The following is a 21805-nucleotide window of genomic DNA, read 5'->3' as shown; positions in this document are numbered from 1 at the left end:
AGAGCACTGTGCTGATAAAACTACCTTCCTTGCAGTTATAAGACCAGCTCATGCGGTCTGCACCACAACTGTACTGCATGCTGTAGACCCCTCCTTGAACAGCAGTATAATTTTTGCAAAGCCATTTGTAATGGTCTTGCAGTTCTAAGAAGCTGTTGTGTGTGAGGTGGGCTGGAACCACAGTTCATTATCTTCTTGATGTGGTGACACTGCAAGATTGAAAGCAATAGAAAGAAAGAGATGAAAATAACAGAAAGTGGTTAAAATATATTTTTACTTCAAAGGCAGGAAGTATAGTTGAGTGTACAGACTGGTATCACACTTTTTTTTATAAAAAAACAGTTGACTCACCAATGCCTTTGGCACTCCAGTTTCAGTGATCTCCAGCTGTTGGAGTGGTAATTCATGCTTGTATAAATGATCATTATAAACCAGAACTGGTGAATAATTTGACCATTTATCTGCTCCCTGAGGAGTCTTTAAAATTTTATAGTAAGTAATAGCAAGGTTATATATTTTAATTTTGCATTTTTTTCATCTGCAGCTATTAACAATTTCCTCTAAGGCTGGCTGGTGGTTCACTGCAGTATTCCTGTAACAGTTATTCCAGGCATACTGCAGGCTTTTGCTACAGTTATGCTGGGTTTTGTCTTTTCCTGGAAAAATCTATGCAGAGTTTCAATAAAACCAATGATATGTAACCTGACCACGTATGTTTCAGAGTGTATAAAAGAAACTTGCAGAGTTGTGAGCTGTAGCAGAAGAGGCACCTAAGCAACAAATTAGGAAGAGGGGTCTCTGAGATGACTGAAAGAAAATAAACTTTTCCTGTTGATCTGGAAGGGATGGGGTAGACTTTGCGGCAATACAGACTGCAAACCACTGGAAGGCTTCAGTGTGGGAAATCAAGCCTGGGCAGAAAGGTCCTTCCCTCCAGGGACATGGAGGGTAGCAGGGAGACACAACCCCCATTTTCTTTTTAACCATTCCATCTCCTTCTGAATTGCTGCCTGAATTTGAAAAAAAAATTTTTTTCACTGTTTGGGACATCTTTTATTACTGAATATACAGGCTGCTAGTTCGGTCGAGACAGGTAGAATTTTGTACATTGATGTTTGCAAGTTTAAACTTTGTGAACTACTATGCTTGGCAAAGAAAAGTGTGGCTTGCAGGATCAAAAATGCTGCCTAAGGCACCTGCTTTTGCTGCCCTGTGGAAAAGAGTGGTGGTTACCTGTGGAAGGTGGTTGTGTAAACTCTTGAGAGCCGGACTCCTTTGGAGCCCGTTGCCCAGGGCTGTGGGCAAGTGTAATTGTCAGGGGGTACCAGGAGGTTCCTTACCCTCTTCTCTCCCTGTGCTGTGACATCCATGTTTCCCTCTGTGGTATTTGGAGACTTTCTGGAGTTGCCAATATCTCCTTCATTTTGCTTTATCTGTCTGTTTGCCCAAGTAAAGAAGTTACAGTAGAAACTGGCAGAGCTAACATGCAAGTGACATTAGAATTCAGTTTTGGAAACTTAGCAAATGCAGTACTTTGGGACTGAATCTCTCCCTTGCAGGAGGAGAAAAAGGCCTAGCTGTTTGGAGAGTAGTCTCTGCAGATGCTATGTTAAAGATATGTGGAAAAAAATCTATACAAACTTGTAAGCATCCATTGACTGATGATATAATTGAATTAAATTTTGAAGTATCTCAGGAATGAATAAATTTGTATTTTTGCTTTCTCTCTTACACAGACCTGTCCTTGGAAAGAACGCAGAAGAGGTCGTCCTTGGAATACTTATGTGCTAGTTTCATGACTCTGTGAGGTAAGCAGAGGTCTTGGGTTTGGTGTAAGGCATTGGGTTGATTCTTCGGATGTGGAATGGGTGACTCAAGGTTCACTTCTCATTTGAGAAAGAAAATACAGTTTTTCACATGTTGTTCTGAAAGAGTTCTAATTCTTTGTGCATCTAATGGTGAGTCTTCAGATTGAAAACAAGTGGACAGTGTTTTCAGGCTGCCTGAGCTCCCATGGTTCTGACTTGTGAAAATCTCTCTCCCTTCCTTCTTCTCTCTCCCTTCCTTCTTCTCTCTCCCTTCCTCCCTCTCTCTCCCTTCCTCCCTCCCTTCCTTCCCCCCCCCCCTGTAGTTGTAAGGGACACTTCCAAATGACGTAAGATAAGCTGTTTTGGTTTTAAGATATGTAATATTTTTCATATATAATACATATATAACAGTATATGGTATGTATTTGTAAGACCAAGCAAAAACTGTATTATAATTGCAATGATATTATAATATTAGTGAACGAAAGCTATGTTGAATTAATAAATTATGGTATCCTGAAGTTTTTTGTGGGGCCACATGTACCATGTGTAATTAATCAACGGCTATGTAAAGAAGATGGCTTGGAGATTACAGGTATTTTGAAAAACAGCTCCTTATGCTGATTTCATATTGCTTCTGCTGTGCTGCATTGGGAATATCAGAGCACTTGCTGAAATGTTTTGTTCTTAACACTGATTTTGATTTTAATAGTAGTTTGCATCTCATTTGGCTTTTGCTGTGCAAACAAAACTCATTTTGTGCATATTTAAATGATTGTTTAGAGGCATGAACTTCACTGCTATAAGAAAGCTGAGAAGCCTAAATGATGCATTTGAAATGTTCCTGAACAGTGCGGAGCTCTGGCTGCGGCTGTCTGGATTCTCTTCCTCCAGAGATCCCAGGCACGGCTGAAAGGTAATTGCACCACATCTCTGGATGTAGCTACAGTAGCCATTTACATTGTCTCCTGAAGCAAAGCAGTGCCTGCAATAATAGTGGCCAAACTGCTCACATCCCAGGAAAGAGCTCTTCCAGTCTGAAACCCTGGCAGTAACAACAGTCTCCAGGTCCTTGGCTTGCTGTGGAGCTGGAAGACTTTTTTTCCCTTAGAATAAGCATTCTGACATACGAGTACATGACCCAGCAGAATTGGATGAAATTCAGGAAAACGAGGGTGGTTTATACCCAGGAGGCCAGCAGAAGATGTGGAGCAGCTAGTCACATCTGCCCCTTCTCTGATGAGCTGTGCCAGAACCTGCTGTAGGGCCCTGGGGGTCTGTAACCCCCCAGTCTGGGCAGTCCTTCACCACTGCCAAAGCACAGATGACAGCCGGTCCTGCCTGTGGCTGACCAAGGCCTCAGACTGGGCAGGATCCATACTGTCCCTTAGCCACCCAGCCTGACGTCAAAAGGAGTGGATAAAAGCCATGACAACTATAGTAGCCTCTGGACTGTTCTCTGCTTGGTAGGTTTGGTTTGCTTCGGAGTGTTGTATTGCACAGGCTTAAATCTATGGCTGCATCTTCTTGCCACCTCATTCTGAGATCAGAACTGATGCCCTCTTACTCACAAGGAGAACATAGGCTATGGGATGTACATTGCTTTTCAGATATGTTTTACTAATTGCCTTGTATTAACATGGAATAGGATGCCAAGATTAAGGAAAAATATATTGCTTTGTCAGCATTCATAAATTTGCACTGCAGTTTGATCAGCAAACCACTTTTGGTTCTGACGTGATTTTGAAGCTCTCTGTAATATATATGTTAATACTGATTGGCTAACTTTTACTTTGTGCTTTTGTAGGGTTAATTCAGGAATTGTCTGGAAAGACTTCCTGAAAGGGGATGTGTACCCTGATCTGTCCCTCTGTATCTGAGGATGCAGCAGAGCAATTCAGTCTGGGCTGCCATGGGACAGAAAAGCTCAGGTTTCCCTGCCTTTTTTCCTCCTTCCTTGAGCATGTCAGTGTGTTTGCTTAAGTCTGGGATCTAAAACCTCTGTCTGAAGGGAAGCAGAGATTGTTGCAGAAGAGGCTGTAAGAGAGGCTATTTGGGAATGGACAGGAACTTGACAAGTTTTGTAGTTTTTCTCAAGAAGTAGAAAGATTTTCTGGAACATGCAGTTTCATGTAAACAGCCAAAGCTGTTTACAAATTTACAGAATACTTTTAGCCAAAACAGAAATGACTAAAATTTGGGAAATGTCAAAAAAATTGGGGAACTTCAAACTGTTTTCTTCTCAAGAACACAAGAGCAAAATGAAGAGCTGGATTCATAAAACAAGCTAAGGCAGCTCCACTTTTAACTAACCACACAGCAACAAAGTCAGTCACCAAGAGCAGGAAACCTAGCTTCAAATCCTTCTTCTGCTGTAGGACATCAGATCCTATGCCTCCAATATGCCCATAACCATCATGCTGCAGCGGGAAGTATTCTGGGGTAAAATACTCTGTTTCTTCTATTGATGCTGGTCTGTTTTGGATACAACACGTACATATTTATAGGCCTAGTGACAAAGAGCAAGGGGGCATGATTCTGCAGCAGAATTAACCCAGTTGTAGACCGGACTCTGAATCCACACCATGAGGAATTTCTGCCCAGGCTTCACTGGGCCCCAGCTGTGTCTCTTGTGTGTAAGATCTCACATTTCATACCATTTTTTAGGGCACTGCAGGGTCTGGCGGCTCCCCGGGGCCAGTATCAATGGGGGCTCCCAGTGGTGGCAGAGCTGGGCCTTGCAGCCAGGGCCTGTCCCACCGCCCCACAAGGGAGCAGGGCAGCCGGGGGCAGCTGAGGCAGCCCCAGACCCAGGAATTGGGCACTGCCGTGAGGATGGGGATGGGCTGAGGCCAGCCCAGGTGGTTGCCAAGTGGTGGTGGCGGGGCCCATGGCTGGGCAGGGGCCAGACTGCGATGTGGTGGGGCTGTCTGGGAGCCTCTCCCCATGGTGCCATCAGGAAGGGGGCAGACCCCAGCTGATCTGGCTCTGAGCTGGCCCTGAGCTCCAGCACCAAACCCCTTGAGGGGGACATGCTCAGGGCCCTAACACCATTTTCCTAATTTCTTGAAGAAATCTCTTGCCTTTCCCTGCCATGGAGAGAAGGGAAGAGCTGGAGACAGTTCACTGCATGTGAAAATTTTGGTAAAATTACCAAGCAGACCTCAGTAGAAATGACTGGTCCTTGCTTGTATGCCCCTCAGGTCAGGGCAAAGATTGAGTGGTGGCCTTGCTGTCTATTTTATATTCAAGGTTCCCACGTGGAAGGAGAGATCCTGGTTTTGGTCCCTGCACCAGAGCATGTTCAAGGATTCCAAAGTGGGATAGAAGTAGGAGGTAAGGTGGGTCCTGATGGAGTTACCTCCCCATCTCCCCTGGTGTGCTTCAGCCTTCCTTTTTAGGATGAAACTGAATGAAGTAGGTGTTTTGTGTTGAAAAACAAGTTCATTAAAAGTGTTGCTGAGTCCTCATGCATGAGAGTCCTCATGAGAGTCTTTATCCCCAGTAGTCTTCAGCGGACATTTTGCTGACTCTCTGCAAGCTCACAGAGATGGGCATGTGGCAACTTCAGCTGAGCACAACAAGGAGCACACAGGAAGACTTTGCAAGGTCCTTTACAAGATAATGGCCACTATTTCAGATTTACTGTAAAATACTTGTTAGTATTATGCTGATAATGAAAACCCTATGCTGTTCTTGCTTTGTACAATGTTATTCTCTAAACCTCTGTTGCCTTATTTGCACATAGACATGAATGAATCAGATACAAAATTTTCTCTTGAGAACCCCAGCAGGTAAAAAGTGTTAAAGCCACAGATTTATAACAATCTTTGGAGATCCCTGTTGTCAGTCACATCCCTGACTCACACAAAAAACTTCCTTGTATATAGTTCTTTCCCTTCTTAGATGAGTGGGTTGGGCTACTTGCTGAAAGGGAAAACAGAGACAGCCACCTCACCTTTGCCTGTTTCTCCTTTCCTTTGTTTTATTCCAGACTCCTTCAAACTAAAAGTTGTAGATAGTAGAAGTCAGCTCTCCCACCTTTAGCTGTCCGTAGCCAACTAGCTAGTTAAGGGCTCCCTCTATAGTCAATAGACAGAGGTAGGTATTTGCAGAGGGTAACTGCCTCTGTCTTAAACTACTCCACCTTAGGCTAGAATGAGTCACCTTCTGGAGGAGTTTCTGTTCCCCTCTGTAGCTATAGAAAGAGTCTAGGCAGTGAGTTCAGACTAGACAGCTAACACAGGCTGATAACACTGAGCTAGATGAGTCCCATCAAATGTTTCAAATAACCTGAATGAAATCTTTGGAGCTTTTAGTGAGGAAAAACAATTCTTTATTTTGAAAAAAAAAAACCAAATATTTTAGATTTGCTATTCCTTGGGGCTGAGGTTGGCTTTTGCAGTTGAGTCTGATAATAGTGGCTACATCCTTCACTGAAGAGGAAGACACCCATGCTTATATCTAAAGACCTCAGTCTCACTGATGACCCACATGGGTGCAGGAACAGATTTACTAGAATACTGTGAGGACTATACCCTGCTTACGCTCATGAAAACTGCATGTTCTCCAAGTCATGTCACAGAACTGAGATTGTGAAGGCCCTCCTCCTCTTTCCCTACCTCCTCAGAGCCAGGCAGGTGTTCTGAAGGGACATGTGTGTTTTCTTACTATGGTTTAGAAGAATTAGGAAGATGCATAAAAACAAAACAAAACCCCGTTTCTCTTAATGGAATATGAAAGTTGCGTTGTCAACCACTCAAGAGTCACAGTACTCCCCAAAAACTTTGGGGCATATAACAGAGCCCTGGAAGAGTAAGACTTGACAATGGACATGTAAGTAAATTGGGAGCTGAACTTATTCTTAACATAGTCCGAGTTGCTCACAGGAAGAACTACGTTAGGAAATATCAGATACAAGTTGCTCTTCATGTGAACCTCTTGTGTACATGCACCATGATGCCTTCTTCATTCTGCACAAGCCATCCTCCCAGCTGAGGGACTGGTTATTCAGGATTCTTTTTATTGCCTTTCAGTGGGTCCAGGCCTTATTTAACATATGCTATCCAGACCCTTCTCTGATTACAGAATTTTGCTGCTTCTCTCCTGATCATGTCTCTAGTTCTGTTAGGGTAATATCTGATTGCTTCACAGATATTACTGTATTTGCTTTCTCACCACATTTATGGGATGAAGTACAGTTATCTCTATTTTGCAATGGAGAAACTGAAGTGCCAAAATTATGAGTAATACTCTCAAGCATCCATTCATTTGGGGAATCTAGTTTAATAACTGTTTTTTTTTTTCCCAAAGTAAATAGGATTATGCTGGGACAAGGTTCCTATCCATTGAAGCTGCACCCTGTGCTTCTTATTCTTGGTCTTCACCTTGGGCCCTGGGACATGAGGAACACAACCATAGAGGCCACCTATGAAAAGATGAGTTTAAGTGGAATAGGAAGGTGCTTAATTTACATGCTAGAACTAGATGCTCAAAGTCAGGTAGGATGAATTCAGGCCTATGTGCCTAAATCTCTTGGTGGATTTTGTGCCTGCCCTATGATAGGCTTGCAGATTCCAAAATTATTTGTGACATGGGATTAGGCAGCTCGGAAATGTAAGTTTTCCCTGATTTTTCTTCCTGGGTATCTGCAGGGCTGTTCAAGGAAGTTGAATACTAAAGGCACAGCCAGCCCCAGCTATCTTCCATCTGTCAAGGGACTTGTCTGTGTTTCATTCCTCTGCCCTTGTCTGGTGAAGCCAGCTTTACCTCTAAGAAACCCCTGCATGAGGAGCTAAGCAGCCTGATGCCAACCTGGTGGCCATGCTACCCCAAATTATAGAAATACTGAATCTGATCCTAATCATCTTCTGACAGGTTTTATTTACAGGGTGGAGACACCATTTCCTTAGTAGATTCTGTAGAGAAAATATAAGAAAACACTGTGCTTTAGGTAGGTCAGCAAAGCCTGCTTTCTCACACTCTATGGCAAGCTAACCACACCACAGAATTTGTGATACCACATGCATGCTGTTCTCCATCCCCAGCAACTGGGGATCACTGTGGTGTCTTCTGTACTACAGTGTGGTAAATTTACTGCATTCTCTCTTTTTTTTTACTCAATACTAATTGCTTTCTCATAGCAGGAATGGAAGAGCTACTTTACAACTTTGTCCACAAGTGAGGTATTTTACAGCAACTCTGTTAGCTGAACAGATGTGGATAAGCTGTTTGTGCCACAGTGCAAAACATTTTCAGTGTTAGCAAGTATGGTATGAAGACAAATCCGTATGTACTTGTGAAGCTCTCAGATTACATTGAAATTATTATTTTATGCAGGTATATTTAGAGCATGCAAACCAGCTTGCAGTTCTTCTTGGAAGAGATTGTGTAAGTGTTGAGAAGAAAGCAAGCCAAGCAAGTTTAAATTATAAAAATAATTTAAACTGAAGAGCTATCTGAGCAAGAGGATTCAAAGGAAAACTGGCATTTCTGCCCAAGTTGTAGTAAAATATGCTAGGATTAAGTCCTATATAAAGCTTTAAGTGAATCTTAGCAAAAAGGGGTTTTTTTGTTTTTTTTTGTTTTGTTTTTTTTTGCATTGCCTGAAGTGCGCTTGGATTCACCTGAATCTCAAAACCAAAACTATCTCTGGTATGTTTCTTTGGGGAATTAGCAACTTACACCGATAATCCTTCTTACAAGGTCTTTTTTAGGTCACAGTATATTTTCAATACTATTGGCAATAAAGTTGTCTTTGGATAATGGAGATGTTTACTGTCTTTTTTTACACTGACTAGGGACCATTTCTTATCTCCTAGCTGTTCATGTGTTAAATGCATTAAACATTGAATACCTACATCACAGACACTTCCAACTGCCAGCCAGCCTCCTCCCTCCACCCAGTTCATCCAAGAGACAGGCCAAGAGGCAGGCCTGAGCCCCACAAACCTATGTTTTTTCACTGAAATGGGGCATCTCTCCTGAGATATATCCAAACATTTTCTCTGTCTTAGAAAAAAGCCTAGACAAATGAGGGCCAAAAGCTCTGGACACCAGCCACAACCTGGAAAAGCAATGCATCAGAAAGCTGTAATAGGTGAAAACATAATTTATTAGCTACCCTGAGAATCAGTGAAGGAGCAGAAGAACAGGACCCATTAGGAGAGGAGACAGCCTGGTCAGCTGTCATGGGTGTGCACTGGGATGGGTTAGAGAGGACACCTGGTTATCTCCTCCAGCTGAGGAAGGAAAGGAACCAGTGACATAGAGAGAGACATAAGGCAGGCTTGGATGTCATCTAGGGGCCACCAGAATTTCAGCAGAGCTCTGAGATTTTCAAGTTCCTAATGAAAGTTGAAGTCAGGCAAGCTTAAGAATTTAGTAGCAATTATGAAGTCATTTCAGCAGAAAATTGTAAACCTCAGGAAGTTTTGTATCTCAGCTCTGGGATCGTTCATTAATGCATTTGGGGTTTGTTAGAATGCATTTCTATTTATGAGCAAAACCCACACCAGATATCTGAAAGAGGATGGTGAGGTGCATTTCTGTCGCCAAAATGGTAGTGTAGAGCTTCAAATAGTTATAGAGAATAGCCAAAAATGACTGATTTCATTGGTCTGGCTGGTCCAACTCTTCTTGCTTATATCTTTATCTTTAATAAGAGGTAAAGGACGTAGATGTAATTTCAATCTTTTTAACACTGATGGCAATCCCAGAAAAATGATACACTAATCTTGATGACTATCAAATCTTGCCACACCAAATTCAGTGGCAGACCCCAAACATGTGACAGAACCTGGCTTTAACCAATTATCAAGTACAGATCTGTCAAATCTCAGGCCTTCAAGGTAAGGCACCGTCACTCATACCTGTCTTGGGTATCCCCAAGGTGGTACCATATCTCACACATTTGTGGTGCAACAACCCAGCCTCTTTCTCAGGATACTGGATGCTGCTAGTTGGCCTGGTCTGTGGGGGAAGTGTTATACTCAAAATCTTGTTACAGGCAAAAAGGAAACACACCTTATGCATAAAGTCAAGAATTTATTGTTAGTGTAATTGAAATCTTAGCAGTCTAATCCAAGAATCATTATTAGTCTAGATCTAATTATCACAGAAAAAAAAAGGAAAAGGAAAAAAATAAATACTCTTGGACAGAAAAAGTCTCAATAATCATAATGACAGTAATTGCAGTTATTAGATGCTAGAGGCTCCTGAAACTGGGGAAATAGACGATAGGAGTGGGAAGACTCGCAGAGTGCTCCAGAGGAATGAAAAAGGGATAAGGAAAGTGAAGGCTCAAGAGCACATTACACTGAGCTGCAATTTCTGAGTAGGACAGCTGCTAAAACAGTTCTTAGAATTAAGAGCAGTGCCAAGTCATAACTTCTTGTTTTCCTCCTCCCACTGAGAGATGAGTAGGTTGATCTTTTATCATGCAACAACTATACAGATTATATGTGACACCTGGATTTTATGCACTTTAAGTGATAAGGGCAGCTGTAATGGCATTAAAAGAGAATGTGGAACAAATGGGTGGGATACAAAAACAAGGTGAAAGCACAGCACCTGAGCTTGCAGAGATGCACATCAGAAAAGGCAGGAGGGAAACAGAGGCAGGAGCTGCCATGCTGTTTGCAAGCAGGGAGAAGCCCAGGAAGATCTTGCCCCTGGAGGGACAAAGGGGCAGCCAGCTGGATTCTGGGTGCAGGGCCAGACCTAGAAATGAGTATACGTGTGTTATCTTGTATTCAGGTTATTTGAAACATGCATTTTACTTGACAGTGAGGAAGGCAATGATTCCAAAAAACTGCCCCTGAGGCTTGATGCTGTTCCTGTGACAGGTCTAAGGAAACAGATTTGAAGGGGGATATTCTTTTTCCCCCTCAGAACTGCAAACACTCAGCATGAAATTTGTATACCTTTATTACTAGCTGCACTAGAGACATGTAACATGGTTTAAAAAAAAAAAAAAGGATAGAAATACTTAGATAACCACCTCTATGCCTGTGTCTGTGTGTAAGTATCTGTGTGTACTGCCAAGTCTCTGCTCACACCAGCACTCTGCGGTAGCATAGGAGTTTAGCGAGGGACTCGGAGCAATCTCTGGTCCGTTTTTAGCAGGCCCTTGGTGTAACAACAGGCTATCTGAGGTCTGACCTGAACCCACTGACTTCTTGAAGTGCCTGCCTAAGAGAACATGTTGCATATTTCTAAATTTAGGAATAAATGTTTTTCCTAGAAATCTGTAATTTGCCAATAACCACAAGGCCCATTTTCTTCATATCAAAATGTGCATGTATGGTTTCACTCCTTCCCAGGTTCCGTTCTTTCTTCATGCGTTCCTTTCGGCTGCTCAGAGGGAGTGACGGCACCTGCAGGTCACATGTGACTCCGCTCTCCAGGAGCTCTTCTCCAATTTGAGGGAAGTGGCAACTCTGCTGTGAGCCCCTGGTAGTAACTGCGTCAGATAAGTCTACACACCAGTCACATCTGTGCATCAGTCCCTGCAGTTTAGTTAGCACAGATGCTGGGCACGTACCATTCCCCATGACCCAGACAGTCCAGGCAAGTCAGACTGAGGGTATACACGAGCTCCTGAGTAAACTTCCCTTTTCTCTGGGCCAAAGCAAATGTGGATCCCAAATTCATTTGCTTCAAAAACAACTTGAGAGGCAGCTCAGTGATTGCCAGCAGCCAGTTTCTCTCACTGTTTTTCCATTTACTTCTGACAACCAATGTTTTATTGCCATACCCTTTTTAGACACCCTGTTCTAGGTTCCCAGGCAGCCGATGGGACTATCTGGCTTTGTCCTATCTGTTAAAAAATCTCCTCTCCCAGCTATGCAGTCAGGGGCTTCTTCACATCTCCCGTGTTCTCACTGTCACAGACCACTGATATTCATGTCCGTGAAGCACTGGAAAAACTGAGTGACTTCCCAAAAGCCAGTGCTATGGACATTTTTGGTGCATAGTTCTTAATAAGTGGAGAAGTGTGTTTACTTTGTGGAGTACAGAGACATAAAAGCTAGGTCCAGGAGCAGCAACAGACTTATTATTAGTCATAGCACTCAGCTGCTCATTGGCCTGAGCTCAGCAGCATGCTTTTTTGACTTCATAGGTTTGTATGAAATGATCTCCCTCTGTGATACTGTGTAGGCACGTTTCTCATTTTGAAGGTGACTGTTTTCTCTTCATGGTTCTGTACTGCCCATTATAGAAATCACACTGGAAAAAAAGTAACTTCTAGCATGTAAAGGACACTTTTTCTACGTCTTTACTGTCTAGCATGTGTGACTTGTTAGCTAACCTTGATATTGTCAAAAAAACTGCAATGTCTTCAGGATTTCATAAACTAGTTGCCAAATATTGCAACCTGTTGAGAGTGTGTAGTTCCAGGGCCTGACACCTGCTTGGAGCTGCCAGTGGCAGGAGTCTGTCAAGGGGCCACTGCCATCAGCATCTGATTGGCAGCAAAATACATCTGGTGGGAGGGCAAAAACCCTTTAGTTTTTCAGAAACATATACTAATGGTTTCTCAGACTCACTGAGAACACTAGAGTAAGTAATTTAGTATTATGAGAAGAAGTTTAATGTGATTTTTCTACCAGAGCTGTATCATCCTGAAGTATTGCGTCATTTCTGATATCACTTCAGCAGGTGGTTTCTATGGATTGATTCCCCCTCTTTCATACGCCTTAGGCATCTTAACTGAGAATCTTACCTGTGCTTTTCTCTTTAATTTTAGTCCAGCAGCTTGAGCAGATGCAATCAGAAAGCTGAATAAACAAAATTTTGGTATTTAGTCAGAAATGAATGTCCAGTTTTCCTCCCCAAAACATGGAAAAAGTAAGGTAAGTAAACATTTTCTACAAACTCTGTGGGTTGTCTCCCTTGTTCTTCTGTCACTGCTCCTGTTGGGAGGCCATAGCTGCTTAGCTAGGTCACAGAAATCAACGCCTGCTAGGGGATCGGGACAAATCCAAATGAACACAGACCAATACAGTGCTCTTCTCTGCTCTCAAACGAGGTACAACTCTTCATTCTTTCATTATGGAAAAAGTGAGGCTTCATGAAGCTGAAGAGAGAGAGCAAGAGTGTGCACAACCTCAAAATATTGTTCCTGAATAGACAGAACCTAGCTTTAAGATATTTTTCTTCCTGGAAAATAATTTCCCATGTTCACTCTTTTTATCTCTCAGGAGGTCCAGCTGACTTCCTGAGCCCTCGTCAAAACATGTTTCTCATGATCTCAGCTTGGGGTGGTGGGCCAAATGGACACATCTAAAATTCAATCTCGCTTCTTCCTAAGGTTGGCTGTCTCATGGCAAGCCAATATGATTGAGGAACATTGCAAATCCTGAGAACCTTGCTTCTCAGGCTGCAGAAAAGTCTGCAGGAATCACCACCACCTCTTATATGAGGCTTCTCTTTCTTTCCTAGTTCTACTTGGCACTGCTGAACAGTTTTCTTATACTTTATTTATTAAAAAAAATCTGGGCAGAGTTTTTGAGCGCTCACAGATTTGGATGTTTTGTTTTACTCTGCCAAATGGTCTTGGATAAGAACAAGATCAGACTTTCCTGTCATAGAGTCATAGGCTTTATACTACAAAACAGCAGAGAAAAATGAAACAGGAAAGTGAAGAATTATGAAACATGTTAAATGAAAATCAAGAGGTAGAAAGTTCAAACAGATTCAGACACATTTTAGAACTAGCTAGGGAAATGTTACCACATATGAAAAGTGGTACTTAGCACTTTAGCTGGCAATGTGACACCACTCATAGGTGTAACAGCTCAGTTCTTGGAGAACATTGATTGCTGTAGTTGTGCAGCATCTAATTAGGAGATTGTTCTACTCACAGCAGTAATTTCCTCATTCCACCTCCTTCACAATAATAATCAACTTTCTACTGGAAGCAATGGAACAAGATCGGGCCAGATATCTTTGGCATATATATTCACATTACCACCCGCAAGACCAGGAAGTCCATGGCATCAAATCTGAATGTTCCTCAGTGCTTTTGCAGTGTTATTTGCAGATGCCAACATCTCAGCACATGAAAACTAGCTGATTCCAGCATTTTGATTACAAGCAGATTAGAAAATTCTTTTACTAATTTTGCATTGTGTCATAACCCTTCAAAATGAGGAAACAGCCCTTCTGCTACCTGTTTTATTCCAAGGAGAATATTGTGTCTGTGGAAGAGGCCAGATTGTTGTTGACAAATTCCTACATAAAACAAAATTTATAATGGAGGAAATGGCAGTACCAGTTCCTTGATATTATCCTACTAGTGTAGCACTTCACTGTGCTTTTGATCTAACAGTGCTGTTATCCATAATTGTTTCAGGGCATAGAAGCACAAAAAATTTTGAACTTTGCTGTGCATCTACCTAGATTCTTTACTTGCTGATGACATGCAAGAGTAGCAAAAAATCCTGTGGGCTGACAACATTAAGAATTAAATTACACATTTAAAGAAGAGGCACAAGGCTTCTGAGAGCTCTGCTCTGCATGAGCATTTTTGGTGCCGATGGGTTTTTGTGTCTCTGTTCTGGTAGCTCATACAATAAAAGGAGCAAAATAGCTACTTACATTATTCCTTTTTGCAGCCACATTAGACACAGAAAGATCCTTTTGAAAGGAAAAGTCCTAAGAATCTGTCATCTCGATCGACTAGAGATCAAGGGTACTGAGCTGTGCCTGAGCAGAGGATGGGGGTTTCGATCTACCTTTCGGAATTCTTAAATACTCGGACTTTAAATGCAGCAGTGAAGGAGGAGGAAGAGGAAGCTCTACAGTGAACCCAGCAAAACCTCCTTTTTGCCTTCTTCATTTAAAGCTTAACCTATCATTTAGGCTAAATTCTGCTACTGCTCCCCTCGCTGCTTGATTTCAGTGGAAGCTATGCGAAAGAGTAAGAGAAACCAAAGAGTTTGACCCTTGTCTTGTAACCCAGAGGAGCCCTAGTCTTCTGCTGGAAACACTGCTGTTTCAATGATGCAAGAGTATCTTTGATGCATTTTAGGTTTCCACTTGCAAAATTTCATGATGGCAGTGCCTGGTTTTGGTTGTTTTTTTTTGTTGGGGGGGGGGAGAGGTTTGTGCAGTTCTTGACAAAACAAATTGGTCAGGGCAAATTGTTTGCTGTTTCACAACTGCTCAATTTCAATCAGGAAAAAAGATGCCAAAAAGCTGCTGTTTAGGACACAATCACTTCCTAAAACCTAGAGGCAGGACAGTCTCCACAGATACTCTATACCCTTGAAGGTAGCTCCTTGGTCCTGTAAATCCCATGCAGTCCAGACAGGACCAGCACCCCCTCTTTGATCAATGCCACCTTGCATCTTTTCCAGGCAGCCAAGTAACAAAACTTTCAGTTGCCAGTTTTGTGCTATATAAACTGCAGTGACACAGTTCAATGGGATAGTGTGAGGGGGTGAGAGCTGGCCAGAAAACTTTTCCATCCCCCCTTCTTCTCAAAATACCATATAAGAAAGAATATACACGAAACTTCTGTTTCTTCTCCCTTCCATTTTCACCTAGAGCATCAACAGGTAAGATAGTAAATTTTACTGCACATTTTAAACAGAATTATTTTTGCCCAAACACCAAAAGGGTCACAGGAGAAGGTATCTGACCTGAGATCCTGGCCTGTGTATCTTTTTAATCATTAAAGCGCCTGCACAGTAAGAAACACAGAAATATGTCAATAGAGGGCTTCATTTTCTAAATACCTAAAAGTCTTCAGAAAAGTAAAAAATATGATAATTAAGTTGCAGTGTATTTCTTACCCATTTGGGAAATAAAATCTAGAAATGTTAACTATCTCTTACAAATGAAAGAAGTCTTTGCTATCTTTCTTATATAGTTAGTGACAAGAACCATTTGGTACTAGGGTTGGAAACATATTTTAAATTCTTAGGAGTCAAAAAATAGATGCATTTATATTTTCAGAAAGAAAGATAAACTTTTTCTTACATTTTTTCTTACCCTAGAAAATACAGCCTTTAGCGATACCTAGGCTGTGTATTTCCCATAGTTTCAGGTAATCTCTTGTTAAACTTCTAAAAATTAGGTTGCAGGAATATTACCCCAACATAAATGTTATTTTTTTATTGCGAATTTTGGGGGGGATTTTGAGAACAAATGTTGCTTAGCAGGAAAGTGGAGACAGGCCCTTTTTTTGCTGGGAAGCTCCAGGGCACCTCTCAATTCCATCAGATGTATTTTACAGGACACAGACTGAAAATCAGTAAGAGCATCCTTTCTTCATTTTAATCGAGGATTGCAGGTCCCTGGAAAAACTTTCAGCAGCCAAGACATACAAAGGTACAGTTAATACGTTTTATTCAAGAAAACATTTCTAAAATGGCAGAAAATAACATATGGAGAAAGAGACTCTGAGCTGATGTGATACATGCTATTTTGTGATATTTACATTTGACAGCAAATGGTGAGGGCACAGAACTGGAGGACCACCACCTCCACAGAGAACACAGACTAGCAGACTGTGTTGGTGTTGACATATTCAGCTTATATAGGCTACAAGTAACCAGTGTAGGGAACAGCTGGAGGTGTTGATTTGCTGTTTTTGAAGGCATTGCAGTGAAAGGCTGCTCTGGGCGGCAGTGGCTCCAGGGACCCCCAGCCAAGACCCCAGCAGCTTCCCACAGAGAAGTGACAAAGGCTCAAGCTGAGTTGCCCCTTTGTTTGGGAGCTGAGGCAAAGGGAGGGAGTGATGATGGTGGCTAAGGTGATTCCCTCTTTGCAATACAAAGTAAGACCATATCTGTCCCCTTCCCTGCCTCCCAGAGGAATGTCCCACTCCAATCCCAGGGATGTAGGGATTCACATATGAAACAGCTCCTGCAAGTCAGAGCATATTTGGGAGTGAGGCAAAAGCAATACTTTCATCAGAGGAGAAAATATGTACTAGAAGAAGCACCCTGTTTGCTTAAGTATATTAAAAAAATTCTAAAACTTATTTAAAGATTACTCTTGAGCAAGCTTGGAGGGTTGCCATCTTATGAATGTGCTGGTGGTCATAGAAAATTAACGCTGCGGCTGACTGCACAGTATTTCACAGCTCATCCCAAGAGGAAGTATGCATATGCTGGGTCACCCCAGGAGGATGCCACACACATGGTATAGCCTACGGGACTGTGTCAGTGCTTAGGGCAACTACTCCCTCCAGAAGAAGGTAGCCCAGGGTGGTTTACAGCATCCCTGTGCTGTCAGAGCAGCCGGAGAGCTGGGTGGGTGCCGAAAATGACTGACCAGACACAACGCCTCCAGCAGTACTCGAGAAGAGACGAACACAGGACTGAAATATTCCTTTAAGATGGGCCTTGAACATCACCCCAGCAAATGCATAGATCATGGGGTTCAAGCAGCAGTGGATGAAGGAAACCGTTTCAGTCAGCTGCAGGGCCAGGGCTATCCAGTAGCTCACCTTGCAGTCATTGATGAGGTACAGGCTCTGCAGGGAGTCTAGGAATAGCGCGATGTTGAAGGGAGCCCAGAAGAGGAAGAAAACAATGACAATGATGAAAATCATCTTGATTGCCTTGATCTTGTTCCGATTTTTGCATTTTTGCAGGTTTTTCAGTATCTGGGCATAGCAGTAAACAAGGATGCTGAGGGGAATCAAAAGGCCCAAGATATTGGTTACAAACTGAGACGCAACCTTCCAGGTATTGCCACCTGGGGGATATGTGGGGACACACTGCACAGACTGCTCAATCTCCAGCTGCTGGTTGAACACGATGTTGGGTACAGAAGCCAAGCCAGCCACCAACCACAGGATTAAACTGATAATTATGCCACAAGAGGCCGTCCGTATCCTCACAGCGTAGACAGCATGGACAATTGCTATATACCTGTCTATGCTCATGAGGGTTATAAAGAAAATACTACTGTAAAAACCTGTGTAATAAATGCCAGCTGTTATCTTGCACATAGCAGTGCCAAAAACCCACTGGTCTGAAGCATAGCGGGCTTGGAAAGGGAGAGGCAAAACGAAGAGCATATCAGAGACCGCGAGGTTCAGCAGGCAGACATCAGTCATCGTGGTCAGCCTCTTCCTGGTCACAAGAACCCAAAGGACCAAGGAGTTTCCCAGGAGGCAGAAGATGAACACAAGGCAGTAAAGGATAGGCAAGAAGAGGGATTTAAACCTGTGAAAACTATTTCCTTCATCGCACGGAGCAGTGTTTTCATCATATGTATAGTCATATTCCGTTGTGCCGGGGGACTGGCTCGTGGGATTCATCTCGGATACCTGCGCAGGAAAGAGTGAGAGGTGAAGGGCTGGCTCTTCCGGCACAGGTCTCCCAGGGTGCCCTTCGGCCCCGCTGCTCTGTGCCGCCTTGGGCCAGCAGGTCAGCAGGGGGGACCACAGAAGGTGGCCTCCGGCTCGCTGGCTAGGGCAGCCCTACTACCCAGTGGCTCCGCTGCAGTCACTCCTGTGCATGCATCAGCGTGAGCCCCAGGACACTAGGTTCCCCCAAAACCACCACCATGCCAGCGGGTTAGCCCCTCCTCATTATAGTGAGGGGGAACAATTTGTGGTCCGAATAGTTATAACAGCGCAAAATGGTACAAAACCTGTGCCTGATCTAAGAATCTGGGTTTCCTTGGACTTGGCATGGAGAACAGGACTTTCTTACCTGTATCACAAAGACCCTTATAAAAGTCTCCATCTCCTGACTACAGAAGCCACTGTCTGTCACCATAACCACAGTTTTAGCTGAGCTGGTCAGGGCCAGACACCAGCAGTGCAGAGACACGTACATTATTTTTTCCACGAGCTGGTGCAGAAGGGCATCCAACAGCAGCTGTGGTAGTAAGGAGCTCATGGGGCTACATGGCACTACTTGCAGTGCTGAGCGCCATGCTGCCAAGCGAGGCTGCCGCTCGTCTCTGAGTTAGCTGGTGTAAAGCTCGGCTGTGTCTACTGACATAAAGCGGCAGTTTCGAGCTCCTATCTGTTTTGCCCAACTTCAGTTTTCTAGTTTAGAGAAAGCCAATACAATTTGCAAGGGAGAGGATCTCGCTTTGTAATTTCTGAAGAATTACAATGAATACAGCTTTAAAATATTCTGACCTGTTTTCCAAAAGTGAGTCAGTGCTTTAGCCACCCTGTTTTTCAGCTGCCACCTCACGGCCACTGCAAAAGGGGATCTGATCTGCAGAGTTAGGTGTTTGTACTTTAAGAAGTATTGGCTCTTTTGAAAGACAGAATTTCAAAGGAGTTTTGCTTCTCACTTCTAAAGAACTTGAATGTTCGTTTGTGTATTTCACCTATGTTATGCCTGCTCTTAGAAGAACTTAAAATACACCGGCAGACAGAGAGAAGTGTTATTTTTACAGAATCGTTGGTAGTAATCATTGCTGTTAACAGTAGCAATAACAAGAATGACAGCGATTAATTCATTAAATGTAGAGCATGTGCTCCCCTGAGTTAAAAACTGCAGTTAGACTGCTCAGGTGAATGGAAAGTGAGATAATGGTGAAAATGATCTCACTCAAGACACATTTTCATATTGAAAAGGAAGAAATCAGAATCCACCCCTTCTAGCCTGGCTGATCCACCTTGTGCAGGGAGAGAGGAAGATCCAGATGTGCGGGAGAGGGGTGCTGGGGCCCGTATTTGTCACTGCTCCTGGTGCTGATGTTGCTTATGCCGCACTGAACTGCCTCAGCTTTCCCCGCGGCACCAGGACTGTTTCCACCAGTCAATATGTAATGTAGAGAAACCTGTTACAAATACAGCCCTCAACCCTACAAAGTTCTTTGTTTAGGAAAAATGAATAATGGGAGAAAAGCAGTGCTGCAATCTACACTGAGAGTATAATCCTGTGTAAAAATTTCAGCTGTACACAGGACATACCTATTATTAACTTCAATTTTGTTTTGATGCATAGACCCCTAAATATCAAGATGTTGAGTCACATGATAATGACTGTTTATACAGCATGTCATGGGTAGAAAAGTATATACTGCTAACTCTTTTCATCTTTTTTTTCATGCATGATGGCCAGATACACTGTGATTGTAAGCCTCCCAGCAATAGGCTTGCTTTTCTGAGTTGCTTGTCAGAGGACCCTAAAAAGCAGTCTATAGATTCAACAGCAAAAAGCCAAAAATGATCAAAATATAATGAATATTGATATACAGATGGAATAGATATATAATATATACATTTATAAAAGGTGCCTCTGAGTTTGGCATAATTCAAAAGTGATTTTCCTGGGCTGCACAGAGACTGGAGATGCTCAACCTCGGATATTCAAACTGCCTTCACGCTGTTCAAGCCATCTCTTCCTTTGACAGCTTACTCCCAGAGTACAGCCTTTTCCATTTTCTCCCCTCTCCACGTCAGTTGGCCCAAACAGTCAAAGTGAAAAATCAGCTCTCCAAACAGTATCAAGAGAGACGTAACTGTTGCAGGTCTCTCTGCAGCTTACCAAAATTACCAGAATTAGCTAGTTATTTTCAAGGTAGCACATTAAACATGGATGGATGTTACCTTCGACTTGGCAAGATGCCGTCGCTCTCCCAGCTGGTCCTGGTCCCCTTCTCCTTCTTCCGTGTCCGTTCCTCTCTTGGGTGTGGGTGTTTGCACGAGGTTTATTCCATTGCTTGCGGAGACGGTTGAGATGTGGTGTTTCGCAAATGTTGAATGGGCAGCTGCCAGTTACAGAAGAGTTTTTGAGACAAATAGAGGGCTTCGTAGCTGAGGTAAACAGGAAAAGAGATGAAAGGGCTTATAAACATGTTCTGTGAAACAAAAATCAAATATGACTTTCTTTGAATACTGTAAAGATAACACGTGAACAGGTCCTTTTAATGCAAGTTTGCTTAAACCCTCCTTCCTCACAGCCACCCCTAATTTAAGCAACCCCTAATTTAAGCAACAAACAAATTTAAAAGTTCCTGTGTCTCCGTCAGAGAACATGTATGGCTGGCCACATGTAATGCTAGATCCTAATAAATTTGTATAGATCCATTAAGTTCAATAGCTTTGCAATTCTTTTCAGCAGCTGGTATATAATTTCCAAGAAGCATATTTGGGGGTTTTTTTCTTTTCTTTCAGCTGATATCAACCTGTATACTGCAGACTGGTTATGTCCATTCCTATTTGTAATGTATTAACTTTCTGAGCAGACTAAGGACTAATAGCTACCTATACATCTTTCCAGTCATTTTTCAAACAGACTTTATTTAAATTGATATATTTCAGAGTGTCTTTGCTCCTCTGTTTTTTTTTAAAGTACATATTAGTGCATTTAGGACACGTGTTCAGGGACAAAATATTGAAACAAAGACAGGCTTGAATTTTTTTTTTATATAATTACTTGAAATTATTTTTGTTTTATGTAATACTGGAAATTATGATGGTGATGATGATAAGTCAGTCAAATGATACGCTTTCATCCATCAATCTCAACGATTGGTAAGCACCATTTTCCTAATATGTAGAGGCACAGAGAACCCAAGTGATTTGCCTAGGAGCCCCAAACAAGTATGTGGCAGATCTGAAGTATGACCATTATTAGTTATTAACCAGTTCTCTGGTAGCGGCTAGCGGCTCCAAACAAAAGTAGCTTCCCAGCCTGCTGGCTGTTGCATAAATGAGCAGTAAAAGGCAGCCCCAAGGAACAGAAGAACTAAATACTTCAGACAGACAAAAAAGAAGTGAGCAAATGGGCTCGGAAAAAAAGAAATAACCTTATGAAGGACCTGGCAGCAGTCAGTAGCAGTGTCAGAAAGAAGAGCCCAGTCCTCCGAGATATTCAAAATGCTGCCAGTCACCATGGCAGCGTCCTGCCTCCAACCACCTGGTTAGTTTTATTACCTAAGAGAGACCAGTTCCCCTTTTTTCTTTTAATTTTGTGAAGAATTAACTTTTGGGACATTATTTTAGTATAAATTTGTTTTATTTTATTCTCTACTGTGTGATGAATAGTAGGTCAGTAGTATGT

At 42.5% G+C, this 21805-nt stretch overlaps 1 protein-coding gene across 1 annotated transcript; it reads right to left on the bottom strand.

The window, feature by feature from the left end:
• Window positions 1-17034: 17034 nt before the first annotated feature.
• Window positions 17035-18090, bottom strand: LOC106491187 (C-C chemokine receptor type 8-like). Its single transcript, XM_013950737.2, has one exon. It carries the CDS (start codon window positions 18088-18090, stop codon window positions 17035-17037), a length of 1056 nt encoding a protein of 351 aa, XP_013806191.1.
• Between the last annotated feature and the right edge of the window lie 3715 nt (window positions 18091-21805).

Source organism: Apteryx mantelli, chromosome 2, assembly GCF_036417845.1.
Source record: "Apteryx mantelli isolate bAptMan1 chromosome 2, bAptMan1.hap1, whole genome shotgun sequence".
NCBI classification, from domain to species: domain Eukaryota; kingdom Metazoa; phylum Chordata; class Aves; order Apterygiformes; family Apterygidae; genus Apteryx; species Apteryx mantelli.
The sequence above is the reverse complement of the archived record's forward strand: the minus strand, read 5'-3'. Positions and strand labels throughout refer to the sequence as shown.

Coding starts and splice junctions, on each gene's coding strand:
- LOC106491187 (XM_013950737.2), bottom strand. CDS start 18,090: ATGAATCCCACGAGCCAGTCCCCCGGCACAACGGAATATGACTATACA.